This window comes from Gossypium raimondii, chromosome 12 (assembly GCF_025698545.1).
Source record: "Gossypium raimondii isolate GPD5lz chromosome 12, ASM2569854v1, whole genome shotgun sequence".
Classification (NCBI taxonomy): domain Eukaryota; kingdom Viridiplantae; phylum Streptophyta; class Magnoliopsida; order Malvales; family Malvaceae; genus Gossypium; species Gossypium raimondii.
Window position 1 is genome coordinate 53,772,814 of NC_068576.1, and position 19,043 is coordinate 53,791,856.

General features: G+C 32.9%; 1 protein-coding gene across 1 annotated transcript; it reads left to right on the plus strand.

The window, feature by feature from the left end:
• Positions 1-5,014: 5,014 nt before the first annotated feature.
• Positions 5,015-10,789, plus strand: LOC105765230 (signal peptide peptidase-like 2). The gene is made up of 14 exons (XM_012584221.2): positions 5,015-5,690; positions 6,251-6,409; positions 6,513-6,624; positions 6,878-6,997; positions 7,258-7,409; positions 7,519-7,701; positions 7,873-7,907; positions 8,299-8,455; positions 9,034-9,087; positions 9,261-9,353; positions 9,488-9,630; positions 10,008-10,078; positions 10,290-10,373; positions 10,459-10,789. The coding sequence occupies exons 1-14, from the start codon at positions 5,544-5,546 to the stop codon at positions 10,590-10,592; spliced, it is 1,644 nt and encodes a 547-aa protein (XP_012439675.1). The 5' UTR covers positions 5,015-5,543; the 3' UTR covers positions 10,593-10,789.
• The last annotated feature ends 8,254 nt before the right edge of the window (positions 10,790-19,043 follow it).

The window sequence follows — 19,043 nt, forward strand, 5'->3', positions numbered from 1 at the left end:
TCTATAACCCGTCATTGTTACTATTAATGGGAGTAAATCTCATTAGTTTTATGTCTATTATGTCACCTATCTGATTACATATTGAGATCTGAATATGATATTGCTTAAAATTAACACGATGATGTTTGATCAATTGTAAAGTATGAGAATAGAGATCTACGAAAAGTTAGTTGGGCAGATGTCTTCTTTTACATGGGGACAAGAGAGGCGTATATAGGTTTTTCAAGTGGATCCTATGTTGCGAACTATCCTTTTAGACAATAAGCTTAATGAGTAATGATGGAGTTTCGACATGTGCCTCTAATAGTTATAGTCCGTAATCTCATTAGTTTTATGTCTACTATGTCATTTACCTGATTACATTTTGAGATCTTATTATGATATTGTTTAGAATTAACATGATGATGTTTAAGTAATTGTAAAGTATGAGAGTAAAGATCTATGAAGAGTTAGTTGGGCAAATGTTTTCTTTTACATGGGGATAAGAGAGATGTATATAGGTTTTTCAAGTGAATGCTTCTGTCTTTTTAGACAATAAACTTAATGAGCATGGTGAAGTTTAGACAGATGCCTCTAATAGTTATAATCCGTCATTGCTATTACTAAAAGAAACAAATCTCATTAGTTTTTTTTATTTATTATGTTATTTATCTAATTACATATTCAAATCTTAATTCAAGTGAATTAACATGATGATGTTTACTGTTTATAATTTATTTAAAACACTTTAGTCGCTCTCTTTAATTTTTGTTAAAAAAAAAAAAGGAGAAAAGTATTCGATCGAGGGAGAGTTAAACTTCATGGTATAATGCTAGTACTATAATAATGGTTTCCAGTTCAAATTAAATGATTCTACATTTGCTTGGTTAATTCACTTATTAGTTGTTATGAAAATATTTTATTATTACAGTGGTTTTGTGAAAAATGCCAATGAATGCGCAACCTGCAATATATCTTGCAGTGTAATTTTAATTGTTGGTACATCTCTTTACCTACCACCCAAATTCCACTTATTTCCCTCATTTGTCGACTATATAAGATGCCAATCATCTTTAGAAGTAAACATACTCATATTTTGTTATGGTAACCCTTATTTGGCTTAATGCAATAACTCTCTTTCTAAATTCTTTAGATAATCTTGATTTTGGAGCTTATCATCTTCTATCAATTGGATATGTAAATAGAGGCCATAATTAGAAGATAATCAAAGCAAATTCTTCTTATTAATGCAAAAAGATTTTATTTTATTTTTTTACATATTTGAGAAGAAAAATAAAACCATTACCAGCTAGAAAATCATCATGAAATAGGAAAAATCCATTTATTTCACACATGAAACATTGATGTAAGAAAAAGAACAATCTGTAACAGCTGGAACTTGGCATACGGCCAAGTTCTGTAAAAGGAAATCAATGTAAGGGATAGAAGCTCCAAATAAGGACAAAGAACTATCATGGGCTATACATGGTAAGCCAAATCTTTTATTTCACAACAGATCAAAAACTATATAGAAAGTTTGGTGAAAATCCAAAACAGGAAAGTAAAAAAAACAGAAAAAGAAAAAAAGCCAACTTCTGCCCTTGGTTTTGATTGCTTAAAAGCTTAAATATATGCATTGTTTAATACTTATTAACGACGTATCATCCTGGATTCAACCCTGTGTTTTCGACTGATATATGGTTAGAACACAAATCTTCTATTCTACATGCTTCTTCTCTATTGCTGATACTGTTTTCAAATTCTTTTACTAGGCATTTATTTATTGTGATTTTTTATTGTGTTTTGTACCAAAAAAAGTATCAGATTTGGTCTTGATATGAGCAGCACAACAGCTATCATAGTTGTATGAATGTTTTCTTACATTGGGGACAAATGGGGATAGCTGTCTAATTTTACACGGGGGGATGGATTTGGTGGCATGTTGAAGCTTCAAAGATATGTTCATTTCATTACTATTGTCCTAATTTTTTGCAATGTTCAGTTTTATAGTGATGCCCCTAGTATAAATGGGAGATATGGAATTTCAGCAGCGTTGGGAGTTCAGGAGGAACGATGATGAACTCGATTCTTCATTCGATGATTCGGTATCAAGTGACGGGTCACTTATCAGAAAGCAGAAGCTGGTCTCAAGATTGATTTCACTTGGTGATGATGAAAGTAGTGAAATTAGTAGACTTAAGCAGAAGGACAATGAGAATCCTGCAAAAGAGGATCAAATTAATGTTGGGAAGGTTAAGAAAAGGAAAACTAGGAATATGAGCAGCAGGAACAAAATGAAGAAGGATTCTGTTGAAAAAGTTGATTTGCAGAAGGGTGAAACAAGTGCTTATGATCACCATGCCCCATTGGATGATCTTAAAAACTTCATGGATTCATTGTTAAAAGATCTTAAAGTTACAAGAGAAAGTTTATTGAAATGGATGATGGATGAAATGCAAAAATTGGTGACTGATCATCCAAGGGGGAAAAAACCTGGAGATGACAAGGTTCAATTGCAGACAAGGAAAAAATCTAAAAAAGTTGAAGATCGAAATGGAAAATTTCACATGGAAAGCACGCGATTTCGACACTCGAGCAAGACTGACAAATGTACTCGAGTCCAACAGCAAAACAAGCTGCAGGTACCAATTCGAGTTGAGGAGAACAATAACAAGCAGCATCAGAATGGTTTCGGATATGGCATGGATAGATCTTTAACTAGATTTCCTACAGGTAATACTGCTACTGGTTCTACTGATTATTTCAATACATTAGGAGATCGACTCGGGTCTGGAAAAGTTGTTGAGCTTATTACTTCACCAAAAAGGAAAGGAGATAGCTCGTTGATAGCTGCTGCAAATCCGAATCTTCAAACAAGTGATACTGATCAAAATGTTCAAGTCCATTGTCATACTGGTGTTGTTTTAGCCATAGAAGCTCAAAAAGCCAAGAGTGGATCTATGAAGAGGAGTGCGAAAGGTAAGGAGACAGTTGATCTCCGCGATCACCATCAAGTACCTGAAGATCAAGCGAGCCATGGCCAAGGCATTACAACCATAGGCGCCGGTACTAACATAGAAAAGCCGGGATCATCGGTTGTTCAACATTTTCTATCTAGTCCCTTTGGTCAGGCACCTTGGGCAATATATCCCACGTTACCAACTCTTCTAAATGACCCAAAATTTGCAAATCAGGGGCTTGATGCTTCATCATGCAACCATGTGGTACCAAGAGTGAACCAAATGCTGGAACCAGGTTCTAATCAAGGATCATTTCCAATTATCCCACCAGACGAAACCATTCAAAGATTCGCATGGATGGGATCCAGCACCCCAACTTCTGGTATTGGAACTGGATTTCCTTTCCCATTTCATCAGGGTCTAGATTTTGGTTTAAGCATTCCAAATCCAAAACAAGTCAACCCACAAAATCTTTCACAAGAAACTAACAAACCCCTGGGCTTGAAGATGAATGGTGGAGCTACAAAGTTCTCTAGTGGAAGCTATAATTTACCAGAATATAATGCTGCGCACAATCACCATAGCCATGGAAGACTTATATCATATCAGATGCAAAACCTTAAAGATGGTCATCTTTTCCTACAGTAATTTAGTTCAAAACCAGGAACAAAGTCTCTTTTCATTTCCATGATGTTCATCATCAGCATTTTCTTTGTTTTCCTCATCCGTTGATCTTTATAAACCTGAATTGATGTTCTTTTTATAACATGGCAGTAAACATTCCAACCTGTTGGATATTGATGAATGTATCAGAAACCAAATGGTGTGAGGAACTGAAAATGAGTATTGCTTCTAGAAAGTATTTGTTTGACTTGGGGGTGTTCATTGAATGTGGATGGAATCACTAAATATTGACTCTAATCAGTTCCATTAAAGTTAGAAATTCCATATATGATTCTTTCCCCACTTAAAAAATCTCATCTGTCTGCCATAAGTGACTGTATAATTAAACAGAGGATCTTCCTAGCTTCCTCATGTTGGAGTTTGGACACTTTTTGGATAATTATTAGTACTTTTTTAATTTAAACAATGACATCCCACCATCATTTTCAATTTAATAGCTAGAACCTTGTTCATCTTTCAAAGCACTTCCTATTACAACTGTGAATCCGGATTCTGTCTGTTTTGGTTAATGCCATCGGTTTTATTAACAAACTTTAGGGCTAATATATATTTTCGTCGATTGGTATTAATTTTAGTGCTAATTATAAATTTTTATCAAATTATATTTGAAACCTAAATAAAATCACATCCGTCAATCTGTATTTAATAAATTAAACAAATGCACAATTAATAATAAATTTACTATACTAATAAAATCATAAAATTTCAAACTCAATAATATTAACAATTAATTTTCTTCAAATCAACCTTAAAACTCGAATTAAATACAAAAGTTAGCTAAAAGGTTATCATCTCATTATGTTTGGATACTCATGTACCAAATTGGATAAAAAAACAACATAAGTACCACATTAAAAGAAAATATCCTCAAATACCAAATGAGATATTAATTATTTTCTTTGTCCATTTAAGCGCTTTTCTCTCAATTAAATACTTATATTTTTAATTGGAACATATACATCAAATATTCATTCGTTTATGTGATATTTATTTTGGATATCAAATTAAATATTAAAATCAAAATAAAGAATCTAAATTTAAAGCTTGAATCCTTTTACTTATTCCAACCAAGCTGAGACTTTTGTTGGGGAAAGAAAAAATATTACAACGTTAGTGATCATAAATGAGAAAGTGTGGTCTTATTAATTAGGGTAAAACATACCCACATGCATGGTCCAATAATAAACAACAGAAAACGCGTCCCCAACGTTTTGATGTTCCAACACTTGAAGCCATGAAAGATAGACAACCGACACATGGAGAAATAATAAGTTTTCTTGTTTTTTTTTTGGGGGAGAAAATCTCAATGATTTCTGCCTTATCGTAATTGAAAGTGATCCCTTTTATGTATTTCATTTGTAGTGAATCATTGTCGCAATATGAATTAGATTAGCCAATCAAGAATTTCTTTCTTCCACTGAATGGAAGATTTTAAAAAGGGGAATGAATTCAACTTTGATTGGATTCTCTGTAACTTGGAAAAGAATGGGTTTGGAATTTGTGAATAAATTTTAACTTTACACTACATACTCAAATATTCAAAGGGTACTATACAAGAACAGATTACAAAAATGGAAAAGAAGAAACTTTTTTTTGGAGAAAAACTGTCATGTGATTCCTTCACAAATCACAATCGTCTTTCCATTTGAGAAATGGCCAAATAATGCATATTGGGTTTTGAGAATTCGAGGCTTTTGACGGTTGCTTAGCTTATTAGCTCATTTTTCTCTCCCAAAACTAGCAGATCCATTGCTCATTTATTAACTACTACAGCTCTTACTCCTGTTCATTATTTTATTAAATACTAAGAAGAAAACAAAAGGCCAACAATACCATAAAGCAAAGATTTCTGAAATGCGTAGAAACAAGGGAACTTCAAACAGTCCCTGAACTAGAAGAAGTAGAACGAAAACCCCATCAATGGATTTGCAGTTTTTTTGCAGAGTATTCTTAATTACAGCCCTGATTTCACTTGTCTGTCAAGTATGCTCTGTTACAGCCGGTGATATAGTGCACGACGATGATTTAGCTCCAAAGAAGCCCGGTTGTGAGAACGATTTCGTTCTGGTATTAATTTTTCGAGAATGCTGCTTCTTTTGCTACTACCCAGTTCTTGTTTCCTCGTTTTCTCAACTGGGTTTTGCTTGAATTTTGGCTTTTGATTTCTTGAATGACTCAAATTTGTCTGTAAAAAGTAAACTAGCTCCATTTTGGTAAATTATTAGTAGATACAGCATGCTTTTATAGTCTTAACTAGGTGGCTGACCCTGTGTCTTTTTCTTTTCTGATACAATTGTAATTTGCTGATTTTTATGCAGTTATTTCCCCTTGGAATTTCTATTTGCTTATTGTATATTACATTTCGAGATTGATAGTTACTTGCTGTTTGTCTTTGTGGTTTATCTTACAAAAATTCTACAAGTTGGAATGAGATGGGTCATATGGGATTTCCTGCACTCTGTCAACTGTCATTTTGTTTCCCCTTTTTAAGTTTAGGGCTTTCCATGTTATTGGAGTGGAGTTGTTTTTTCAGAACTGATTTGTGCAGCTGTTGTATCTTGTTGAGCATTATCCTTGTTTATCTTTTGTCAATAGAGTTTAACAGTCAATTGTCTCAAAATTGATAGGTCAAAGTTCAAACTTGGATTGATGGCATAGAGGATGCCGAGTTTGTCGGTGTAGGTGCCAGATTTGGTACTACTATAGTGTCGAAGGAGAAAAATGCAAATCAAAGACGCCTCATTCTTTCTGACCCTCGCGATTGTTGTAGTGCCCCAAAGAATAAGGTTTGTTTATTTTGTTACTGATTTACCCTTACATCTTTGTATGACATGCACAACAAGCAAGTATAGTAGTAAGTTCAGTTACTAATATCAATGGTTTTCTTAGCTTGCTAATGATGTCATTATGGTGGACCGAGGTCACTGCAAATTCACAACCAAGGCAAACTATGCACAGGCAGCTCATGCTTCAGCTATTCTCATTATAAATAACCAAAAGGGTAATCAAGGCTTTTGGTCATTATTTGATTCATGTGTTAATTAGTTGGGGTTCTTAAGTGCATTGTTGTATAAACTGGAAAAAAATGGACTTTCGACGTTTTTCCAAAATTTACCCTTTTGGATTGTCATGGAAAAATGTGGTTGGCAGAACTCACTTTTTAAATAATTGTTGGATGAGTAGTTTGACCTATAAAGATGACATGTTGGAGGACAAGTACATTGCTAAAGGTCAAACTCGTACTTTCCATGCAGAACTCTACAAGATGGTATGTGAACCTGATGAAACTGATCTAGATATACATATACCTGCTGTCATGCTCCCACAAGATGCTGGTACAAGCTTGGAGAAAATGCTGATTAGTAATTCATCAGGTAAGCTTCCATTCTGTATTTGTTTTTCTTTAAATTTTCTCCGGCATATACTATCACCGTACTAAGGGTGAGTTTGGATGGGTGGTGCGTTTACCTGCGGTTAATGTAAAAATAGTGGTGGCGGTGAGATTAGATACTGTAGCGATACTGTAGCGTGAGACAAAAAGTAAGCTAAACGCACCGCACCGCACCCAATCGCCCATCCAAACTCACCCTAAGACCAATAAATGTTTCTTTCTAAATGCTTTGTGCTTTTGCAGTGTCTGTACAGCTTTACTCTCCGACACGACCGCTAGTTGACATAGCTGAAGTGTTTTTATGGTTGATGGCTGTTGGTACCATATTGTGTGCTTCATATTGGTCCGCATGGAGTGCAAGAGAAGCCGCAATTGAGCAGGACAAACTATTAAAGGTCAGAATGAGTTAAATTTACGTATTTCCCATGCAGCATGTCCAGAGTTGTGTCATGTTTATGGCCATATTATGCTTATTAATTTGTAGACCTTATCTTGTAAATGCAGGATGCCTTGGATGAAATTCCAGACACCAGACCTGTAGGTTCTGGTGGAATTGTGGACATCAACACTACATCAGCCATCTTATTTGTTTTTGTTGCTTCTTGCTTCTTGGTTATGCTTTACAAACTTATGTCATATTGGTTTGTTGAGCTCTTGGTGGTTCTTTTCTGCATAGGTGGTGTGGAGGTACAACTTCCTTTCATTATTCATCTACGCATGCATGCATACGAAGCTTCGCTTAATTCATGTTATAGTTTTACATGCACAACGTGTTTCTATAACATTACCATTTTTATTCTCACTTTTTGCCATATATTTCAATGAAATTTTTAACTCTAAAGTCTAATATATTTGCAGGGCCTTCAAACTTGCTCGGTTGCTTTACTGTCAAGGTATTTTATATTTCTTTCTTAGTATGAACTCAGTATCTTATGAGAAGTTTACATTAAAGGTTCTGCCAAGTCATCCACTTGTTGGTTTATTGTTGCTTGATTCTTGAATATTTACTGCTGAGCATGTATTATTATTTTATTTTTTGCATGATATGGTGAGGATGATGATAACATCAAAGTATTATGGGAAGTTGAATGGAAGGATTTAGTTTGAAAACTTTATCGGTTCGCAATGGGGTCAATCTCATCAATAGATAAAGAAAAATGGTTGGAGTTTGTAGCTATGGATGCTTATGATTTATTAGTTTCTATCTCTATTTCTACAACCTTCATTAGTTAAGTAAATTGACTTGCCTTTTCAACATTGTGAATAAATTTTTATATCTCACAGGTGGTTCAAGCGTGCTGGAAAATCATACATTAAAGTGCCTTTCTTTGGAACTCTCTCATACCTTACATTGGCAGTTTCCCCTTTCTGCATAGCATTTGCTGTTGTTTGGGCTGTTTACCGCAATGTTTCCTTTGCTTGGATAGGTCAAGATATACTAGTAAGGATATACTTTCTTGTTAATTTTCCTAATATAGTTCAAGATTGTTGAAGTTCAGTTATGTGAATGATCAAAAATCCTTTTCTCAGTCTAGATTTTTACACTGTCAATTGTTTGATGCCCTAAAATTTGGGTTAGTTTAGCAACCATACATGAGAGTGAGTTCGATTGCTATGTGCTTCAACAATAGAATGTGCCTATCTTAGTGCACCATTTGTACCTTATCTCGTGGAGTAACATTTTTCTTTCACATAAATGGCAGAGTAGGTTTAAAACAAGTTTATGCTTCAACTAATAGACAATGTCTTTTGTTTTCCCTAAACCTATGGCTTTGCTAGAATATTCACTCCAAGTAAATTTAGAATTCTCTAACCAGTCAATATGGAGCTATCTAAGTATCCTGTATTCCAACACCACATTAACGAGTAATGATCTCTACCATCATTTAGGTGGATGGATATGAGACAAATGGCTTATTCCTAGTTCTTGTGCTTCTCTCGCCTTCCTTTTTTTCTAATAAGATGTTGATGCAAGATTAACATGGCGGAGTTCAATTTATAATTTTGTTTTTTGCTCAGGGAATTGCTCTTATAATCACAGTTCTGCAAATTGTCCATGTACCTAATCTCAAGGTAGCATTACAACTTTATTTACTCCATCTCGTTATGTTTTAGACTTGTATGAATCGCCATTATATTCCTCAGTTTTCTCTTTGGACGCCCCAAATAATCAAATATTCAATGATTTTGATCAATTCTACTATATCTAGGAAACAAATTGTTATTCTGACATATCTCTGAATCAGGTGGGAACAGTTCTACTCAGTTGTGCCTTCTTATATGACATCTTTTGGGTGTTTGTTTCAAAAAAGTTGTTCCATGAAAGCGTGATGATTGTGGTAAGTAATCCGTCTTATCCAACTCTAGTCCATGTGCTATATCAGAATTAGAAGGTTAGTCTTTATACTATTAAGGATATTCAAAATATGAAAGGCTAGAAAGTAATACTGATTTACTCGTGTCTATTGCATAGGTAGCTCGTGGGGATAGAAGCGGAGAGGATGGCATCCCAATGCTACTGAAGATCCCACGCATGTTTGATCCATGGGGCGGTTATAGCATAATAGGATTTGGTGACATCCTTTTACCTGGCCTGTTGATAACATTTTCACTCAGGTCTCAACTGTTTTCTTCTTTTGCTAAATCTTTTATTCATGTTGCTGTTCTGTTCATGCAAACTTGGCCCTTAAATATTCATTCCTTTCTTCTACGAGAAAAATGCTCTTCCATACCCGTTCAAACAATGTGTTTTTAATTGGTTCTATAATATAGCATGTCAAGAAAACAAGTGCAATGTCCACTGATGGAATACTTTATAGAGTATTTCATGTTTCAGGCTACAAATACAAAATTCATGCATCAATTTCCTGGTCAAGGATTATCTGAAATTTTATTTATCTCTTCATCTCATTAATCGGAAACAACGGTCCTTTTTTTTCCCTTTCTATTATTCACCGAGAAGTTAGAACTCACTTGAATCGCTCGTGTAACAGGTATGATTGGCTGGCTAACAAGACTCTTCGAGCTGGCTACTTTTTGTGGGCAATGATTGCTTATGGCTTAGGTAAGAGTCGACAATGAAATCATATTGGTCCCATAAACAAACAAACAAAAAAAACAGTAATTTTCTTGTTACTGTGACTGTTAAAACATTGTTTGTAGACAAGTGAATTAAAATACAACTTGTGAAAATTCCCTTCAGTATGTAGCCATTACCCATCATTCACTTGGATTTTACAAATGACAGTTTTCAACTCCTTTCTCACTCATGGCAGGTCTTCTCATTACATATGTGGCTCTAAATTTAATGGATGGACATGGTCAACCAGCACTCCTTTACATTGTCCCTTTTACACTAGGTAATATTTGTTACTAAAAGACAGTTTTCTTCGAAATTGAAAGCTGCAGTCTCGTTTACGAAAATTTAATTATACCTTGTTGCAGGAACCTTTTTAACCCTAGGAAAAAAGAGACGTGATCTAAGAGTTCTCTGGACAAGAGGAGAACCAGAAAGACCCTGTCCCCATATTCGACTTGAACACCAACATCGTGAAGAGCTGGACGACAACGACCATTAGTAAGACCCATTCTCTGTAATTTATATTGTAGAAATTGTTGTGTGGCTGAGGCTGTTCATTTGGAAACTTACTTTAGCTCTAGCATAAATCTTGATGACCTTTGAAGACAAGACAAGGTATGTTATCAATTAACAATAGTATGTATCATTCAAAAAAAAAAAGACAAAAGAAAGTGTGCATTGATAAGCTTCAAAGAATTGCAACCGTAGAATAGAATCTGAAGAATAAATCTTTCTAAAATTTTCATTTACAAGTTTAATGGCAAGGATGACCTGCGGCAATGTTGAAATGGGGTTCCATTATATGCCAATTATCATCTCTAGTATGCTTTTTTAAGAGTAAATTTGTTCTTGATTTTCTGGAATTGAAATGAAGAAAGCCAAGTTCTCTGACGTAAAATCCGGTGATAAATCGTGGACTTGTACCCAGAAATCAGCGAAAAAGAAATCATGCCTTCAGGATTCTCCCCTTTCACTAATTTGTGAATTAGCAGTAGACAATTATTAAATGACCGAGACCCATTTGAGATCACCTTCTTCAGATCAATAAGATGGTTAAAACTGAATCAGATATAGACCGCCCCTAATCGGTTTGATACTAGCTCCTTGTATAGCTCTACATAAGGATTACAATCTACATTCCATCGCTGCAAAATTGATTACTCTTTCAACCTAAAATTTACCGACTAAACAAAGTTCATAGTTGATCTCCTCTTCTTGTATCTCTTCCGCGTTGATCACCAATTCCCTTTTTCTTTTTGGCAAAGATGAGTTTTGAAAATCTGATTCCAGTCTAGAGAAGCAAACCATCCAAAGAACACGAAAATTTATTGACAAGCAAATACTAAACGGCATGGCCACTACTTGGAAAAAGAATAATTAAAATATTTTTATAATTAATAAGTTTTTATTATTTTTAATTAAAAATTATTGAATATAAAATTTAAAAATAATAAAATAAATAGTAGAATGATAAATAAAAAATAGATAAAATTATAAATTAATAAAAGATAAAAAGGTTAATGTACTATTTGCCCCCAAAGTTACACCCCATTATTACTTTGGTACCTAAAAGTTTTTCTGTATCAATTTGGTACTGAAGTTTTCAATCCGTTATTAGTTTGCCCCCTGTTAACAATGTTGATATTTATTTTTCAAAAATAAATTAAAAAATCAAAAAAAGAAAAATAAAATAGCAAAAATAAAAAACTCTCAATTTTAAATAAAAATATAGAATTATATCCAAATCGTAGAATTTAAAAATTATTTATTTTATTTTTAAAAATACATAAAACACAAAAAAGAGATAAAATACAAAAATTGTCAAACAAATTCAGAAAAATCTAAAAAAATTAACAAAACAAAAACATATATATATAGAAAGTTATATAAAATTTCTAGAAATTAAAAATATTTTTCTATTTAAAAGATACATAAAGTTTAAAAGTTCAAAAATACAAAAGTGTAAATTTTTTAAGAAAAGTTTCAATATATATATAATCGAAAAAAGTATGGAAAGCTTTAAATTATTGAAAATCATTTTTTTCACTTTGCCATTGTTAAAGTCGTGTGACCCAAATTCTAAGAGATTACTTGCAAGTTAAGTTAAACAAAATATATCTTCTTTCTAGAAGATTTAATGTTTATGAGTATCATATATTTAGCATTTATTAACATAATATATTTGACTTTGATTAGAATTAGGTTTTTTTCAACCTATAAATAGATGTAGTCGAAACTTCTTTTGTAATTAGTAGAATTCGACATAGTGAATTTTCTTCTCCTCTACCCGTGGTTTTTCCCCGAAAGGGTTTCCACGTAAAAATCTGTGTGCTATTTATTTTTATTTCTCTTTTCTTTGCGATATATTGTCATTACCGACGTTCTATTTTCACAAATTAGTACCCGAGCTTCCGGGTTGTTCATCTCGATCACAGTAATGGCGTCTTTGAAGTATGAAATTCCGCTGTTGGATCGCAACACCAAATTTGTGTTGTGGCAAATTAAGATGCAAGCAGTTCTTGCTCAAATGGATATGGAGGATGCCCTGTTAGGGATAGATAAAATGCCTTCGACATTAACAGATGAAGAGAAGAAGCGTAATGATCGAAAGGCATTAACACAATTACATCTGCATTTGTCTAACGAAATTTTGCAGGATATGATGAAGGAGAAGACCGTCGCTGCATTATGGAAGAGGCTGGAACAAATATGTATGTCGAAAACTCTAACCAGCAAGTTGTATATGAAGCAGTTTCTTTATGCTCATCGTTTGGAAGAAGGTGTGTCTGTGCACGAACACTTAACAGTGTTTAAAGAAATTCTCTCAAACTTGGAGGCCATAGAGGTTCAGTATGATAAGGAAGATCTAGGGTTTATTCTACTTTGTTTGTTGCCCCCGTCTTATTCAACCTTTAGAAATATAATTTTATATAGCCGTGAGTCTCTCACAATTAATGAGGTTTATGATTCTTTGACCTCGTATGATAAAATGAAGCATCTTGTGGTTAAACCCGACTCTAAGGGAGAGGGTCTCATTGTTCGTAAAAGATAAGATCGGAATGTTGATGACGATCATGGAAGGACATAGGAATGAAATCCTCGTGGTAAATCTAAGGGTAGATCGAAGTCTTCAAACATAGATAAAACTTGTAACTTCTGCAAGAAGAAAGGACACATTAAATCTGAGTGCTATAAGCTATAGAACAAGATCAAAAGGGAGGCTGCGAATCAAAAGGGAAAACAACCAGAAAATTCCAGTGAAACTGATGTTGTAGAAGACTACAACGATGGTGAACCTCTAGTCGCTTCTATCAACAATTCTAAAGTGAGCGAGTAGTGGATCCTTGATTCAGGTTGTACCTTCCACGTGAGTCCCAATCGGGATTGGTTTACAACTTACGAAACAGTGTCTAAAGGTGTTGTTTTGATGAAAAATAATGCTTCGTGTAAAATTGCAGGTGTTGGAATGATTAAAGTTAAGATGTTTGACGGAGTTGTCAGAACACTTAGTGACGTGCGACATGTTCCAAAATTAAAGAGAAATTTAATTTCGTTGAATACTCTTGATTCAAAAGGGTACAGATACACAACTGAAAGTGGGATTTTAAAGATTTCTAAAGGTTCCCTCGTTGTAATGAAAGGGCAAAAAAAGACTGTCAAGTTCTATGTTTTGCAGGGTTCTACTGTTACTGATGATGCAGCTGTCACTTCCTCTTTCTTGTCAGATAATGATATTACTAAACTTTCGCATATGCGCCTAGGGCATATAAGTGAGAATGACATGGCAAAATTGAGCAAAAGAGGACTTCTTGATGGGCAAGGAATTTGCAAACTAAAGTTCTGTGAGCACTGCATTTTTGAGAAGCAAAAGAGAGTTCGATTCACTAGAGAAATCCATAACACAAAGGGAACATTAGAGTATATTCATTCTGATTTGTGGAGGCCATCCAGAGTGCTTTGGAGAGGTGGAGTTAATTATATTCTAACTTTTATTGATGATTTTTTCAGAAAAGTTTGGGCGTTCTTCCTGAAGCAGAAGACCGATGTGTTTTCCGCCTTTAAGTCTTGGAAAACTATGATTGAGAAACATACGTGAAAACATATAAAATACCTCTGCACAGACAATGACTTAGAGTTTTGTTCTGATGAGTTTAATAAACTATGCAAGTTAGAAGGGATCATGAGACCCTTGACAATTCGTTATACTCCACAGTAAAACGGCATTACAGAACGAATGAACAGAACGATCATGGAGAAGGTTCAATGTATGTTGTCAAATGCCAACTTACCAAAGTCGTTTTGGGCCGAAGCAGCCTCTACTGCATGTTTTTTGATCAACTGATCTCCATCTGTTGCCATTGAGAAAAGGACTCCACAAGAGGTATGGTCTGGTAATCCTGCTAACTATTCTGATTTAAAGATCTTTGGGTGTCTTGCGTATGCTCATGTTAATAATGGAAAATTGGAATTGAGTTCCATTAAATGTGTTTTTCTTGGTTATAAAGCTGGTGTAAAATGGTATAAGTTATGGTGTCCTGAAAATAGAAAAGTTGTGATTAGCAGAAATGTTGTTTTTTATGAAACTGCTATGCTACCTAACTTATCTCTTAAAGACTCTTCCAATAAAGAAAATCAAAAGCAGGTGGAACATCAGATTAATCTAGAATCTATAACAGAGTCGACTCCTCAAACCAGTACAAAAATTCAGAATAGAGTTATTTTTTTACCACAATACTCTATCACCAAAAATAGAACTAGAAGAGAAATTAAACCTTCAAATAAGTATATCGAGACTGATTTAGTTGCTTATGCTTTAAATGTGGCTGAAGATATAAATGCAAACCAAGAGCCATCTAATTATTCTAAGGCGGTTAACTGTGAAGACTTAGAAAAATGGATGTTTGCTATGCAAGAGGAGATGGAATCACTCCACAAAAACAGAACATGAGATTTTGTGAAACTTCCTAAAGGTAAAAAGGTTGTTCGTTGTAAATGGGTGTTTAAAAAGAAAGAAGGAATTCCAAGAGTTGAAGAACCCAGATATAAAGCAAGACTTGTTGCAAAAAGTTACAGTCAAATTCTAGGAGTGGACTTCACAGATGTTTTCTCCCCAGTTGTGAAGCATAGTTCGATTCGAGCTTTACTTGGTATTGTGGCCATGCATGATTTGGAACTTGAGCAGTTAGATGTAAAAACTGTATTTTTGCATGGAGAACTTGAGGAGGATATTTACATGCAACAACCAGATGGTTTTACAGTCTCAGAAAAAGATGACTAAGTTTGCTTGCTGAAAAAATCCCTTTACGGTTTGAAACAGTCACCAAGACAGTGGTACAAGAGGTTTGATTCCTTTATGACTTCTCATGATCTCAAAAGAAGTAGTTTTGACAGTTGTATTTACTTTAAGAAAAACAATGATGGTTGTTTTGTTTATCTACTCATTTATGTTGATGACATGTTGATAGCAGCAAAAGATAAATGAGAGATAAGAAAGGTCAAAGCCCAACTAAGTGAAGAATTTGAGATGAAAGATTTGGGATCAGCAAAGAAGATACTTGGTATGAAGATTTTCAGAGATAGAAAAACAAGTAAATTGTACCTAAGTCAGAAGGGGTACATTGAAAAAGTTCTTTGCAAGTTCAATATGTAGAGTGCTAAGCCTGTTAGTACTCCTTTAGCAGCTCATTTTAGACTTCTATCGGCTTTGTCTCCATAATCAGATGATGAGATTGAGTACATGTCACATGTTCCATACTCTAGTGCGATGGGATCTCTCATGTATGCTATGGTTTGCTCACGTCTAGATTTATCATATACAGTCAGTGCAGTTAGCAGATACATGGCGAATCCCGATAAAGAACATTGGAAAGCAGTTCAGTGGATTTTAAGATACTTACGAGGTACTACTGATGTTTGCTTATAGTTTGGAAGAACTAGAGATGGAGTTATTAGGTATGTTGATGCTAATTTTGCTAGAGACCTTGATAGAAGAAGATCTCTCACAGATTATATATTTACAATCGGAGGTTGTGCAATCAGTTGGAAAGCCGCTTTGCAAACTACAGCCGCTTTGTCTACCACTGAAGCTGAGTACATGGCGATTACTGAGGCTTGTAAAGAAGCTATTTGGTTGAAGGGACTATTTAGTAAACTGAATGAAGACCTTCAAATCAGTACAATATTTTGTGAGAGTCAGAGTGTCATCTTCCTTACAAAAGATCAAATGTTTCATGAGAGAACAAAACACATTGATGCTCGGTATCATTTTGTTCGTGATATTATTGCTCGTGGTGATATTGTTGTGAGTAAAATTAGTACTCATAAAAATCCTGCAGATATGATGACTAAGTCACTTCCTATAACCAAGTTTGAGCATTGCTTAGGCTTGGTTGGTGTTCATTGTTGAAGTTAAACCCTTAAGGAGTTTTATGGAAGAGGTGAAAAACTTGTTCGTTGAGAATTCGTGTCAATGTGGACATTGTTAGAGTTGTATGGCCCAAATTCTAAAAGATTGCTTGCAAGTCAAGTTAAACAAAATATATCTTCTTTCTAGAAGATTTAGTATTTATGAGTATAATATATTTAGCATTTATTAACATAATATATTTAACTTTGATTAGAATTAGGTTTTTTTCAACCTATAAATAGATATAGTCGAAACTCCTCTTGTAATTATTTGAATTCGACATAGTGAATTTTCTTCTCCTCTGCCCGTGATTTTTTCCCGAAAGGGTTTTCACGTAAAAATCTGTGTGTTCTTTATTTTTATTTCTCTTTTCTTTGCGATATATTGTCATTACCGACGTTTTATTTTTACAGTCATACTGTAACATATTTTTAAAGATTTTGAATCTAATAATCGAATTTAAAGTTTTCGATATAAAATAGAGAAAAACCAAAATCACACCTTTTTTTTAATTTTATATTTTCATTCACATATTGTAAAGCTTTCCATATTTTTCTTATTTTTGAAATTTTGAGATTTTTTGAAGTTTTTGACAATTTTGTAATTTGGCTCTCTTTTTCTAACTTAATGTATTTTTAAACAGATTTTTTTTAATTTCTGGAAATCTTATATAACTTTCCATATATTTTTCTGATTTGTTAAACTTTTTTAATTTTTTAATTTGTTTGGCAATTTTTTGTATTTTCTCTGTTCTTTGTGTTTTATGTACTTTTAAAAATATTTTTTAAAATTATGGAATTTTATATATTTTTCTGATTTTAAACAAAATTGAGAAATTTTCTTTTTTCCCATTTTCGTTTTTAATTTATTTCTAAAATTAAAGTTTGGGTGATGTGGTGCGCCACATAACCTTTTTAATATCATTAATGGCTGGGGCAAACTAATAACAAATTGGAAGCTTCAAATAACAAACTAATACAAAAAAAATTTAGATACCAAAGTGATAATTAAGAGCAACTTTAGGGTAAGCAGTATATTAACCCAAGATAAAATTACTTTTTTTAAATTTCATTTAATAAATGAACTTTAAGCATGGATTTAAATACTTTTCTATTTAAATAATACTAGTTTGAAAAATTATGCAACAAATATATTCATTAAAAGTTGATGCAAAAACAAGTGTAGTTTTAGTTAAAATAGTGAAATTAAAAGTTTAAAATTTATTATGTCTTGGGTTAAAACTAGTTTCTTTCCCATGCAGACTTACAAGTTAATTGTATTTAATATCTAATATTTTATAATTAATTATTTTAATTTAAAAATAATAAATGATAATTTGTATAGTTATTTTTAAAATATTTTAAAAACTTTTTTAATTATTAAAAGAATATTTAATGTATTACTAATTTAAAAAAAGTTTTAGAATTATGTTTTTCGAAAAAATATAAAAAACATTTTTAATCTGATTTTGAAAAAAATGAAAAGGTTTATTAAAACTTAAAAGTAATTATGTAGAATAAAATGATTTTATAAAAATGTTTATAGAAAAATAATTAAACATGTTATTGAAAAAGTATTTTAAAAATGACTTTGTAATGTGTCGATCATTTAGAATTTGAAAATATTAAAAATATAAATAATCTTAATTGTAAAAATTATAAAGGGTTTAATTATAAAACTTAAAATTTATTAATAATCTTAATGTGAAAAATATTTTTAAAAATAACCTTAAGCATTGAGACTGAATTTTAAATGGCAGAAATAAAAAAAGTACTAAGGGTTTTATTATAAATTATAAAAATTATTAAAATAACCTTGATGTAAAATTGTTAAAATTAATTTCATTATGGACCATTAAAAGTGGGAAAAATGACATAAACACTACAAGAAAAATTATATGAAACAGTAACATTACATCATTTATATCATTTTACAATAGTTTAATGTCAGTATTTTCATTTAGAATTTTAACATTTTATCTTGAAAAAATTAAATTTAACTGAAAATTTTAAAATTTAAGATGAAATTATTGATGTGACATTAAATTATTGGAAGCGAATAATATCTCTATTTCATATAATCTATACTAATTAGAAAAATGAGATAATCTCAAAAATAAAAAAACATGGGGTCAATAAAAATAATAATTATTATAGCATACCACATATCAGAGAAATATACTTGCATTCTTGCAGCACTAACCGGATGATTTGAAAAAAAGACAAAAAGAACTTCCAAAATTCTTTTAACTGTCAATGCTTGTTCCATATCCGCTCTACGAAAATGACTAAGATCGTCGGTAAAAAAGAGATGAGAGATTGCCGATCCTCATCTACAAAATTGAATTGTAACCCATTCTTCTCTTTCTACTGCTTGAGAGATTAAATGTGTTAGCCTCTCCATATCAAGTACAAATAAGTATGGTAAGAGTGGATCTCCCTTCTCTATCACCACGCTGCGGCTTGAACTCCTCTGTAAGTTCACGGTTCCATGGAAGTTGCATGGTTGAAGAAGAGACACAGTTATGATCAAGCAGATAATTTT

What these genes read in the sequence shown, in the direction of transcription:
- LOC105765230 (XM_012584221.2), top strand. Translation starts at nt 5,544, where the DNA reads ATGGATTTGCAGTTTTTTTGCAGAGTATTCTTAATTACAGCCCTGATT. An exon ending in TCGGTTGCTTTACTGTCAAG is followed by an intron (nt 7,908 to 8,298) that starts GTATTTTATATT and finishes TATATCTCACAG; the next exon opens with GTGGTTCAAGCGTGCTGGAA. An exon ending in CATTGTCCCTTTTACACTAG is followed by an intron (nt 10,374 to 10,458) that starts GTAATATTTGTT and finishes ACCTTGTTGCAG; the next exon opens with GAACCTTTTTAACCCTAGGA.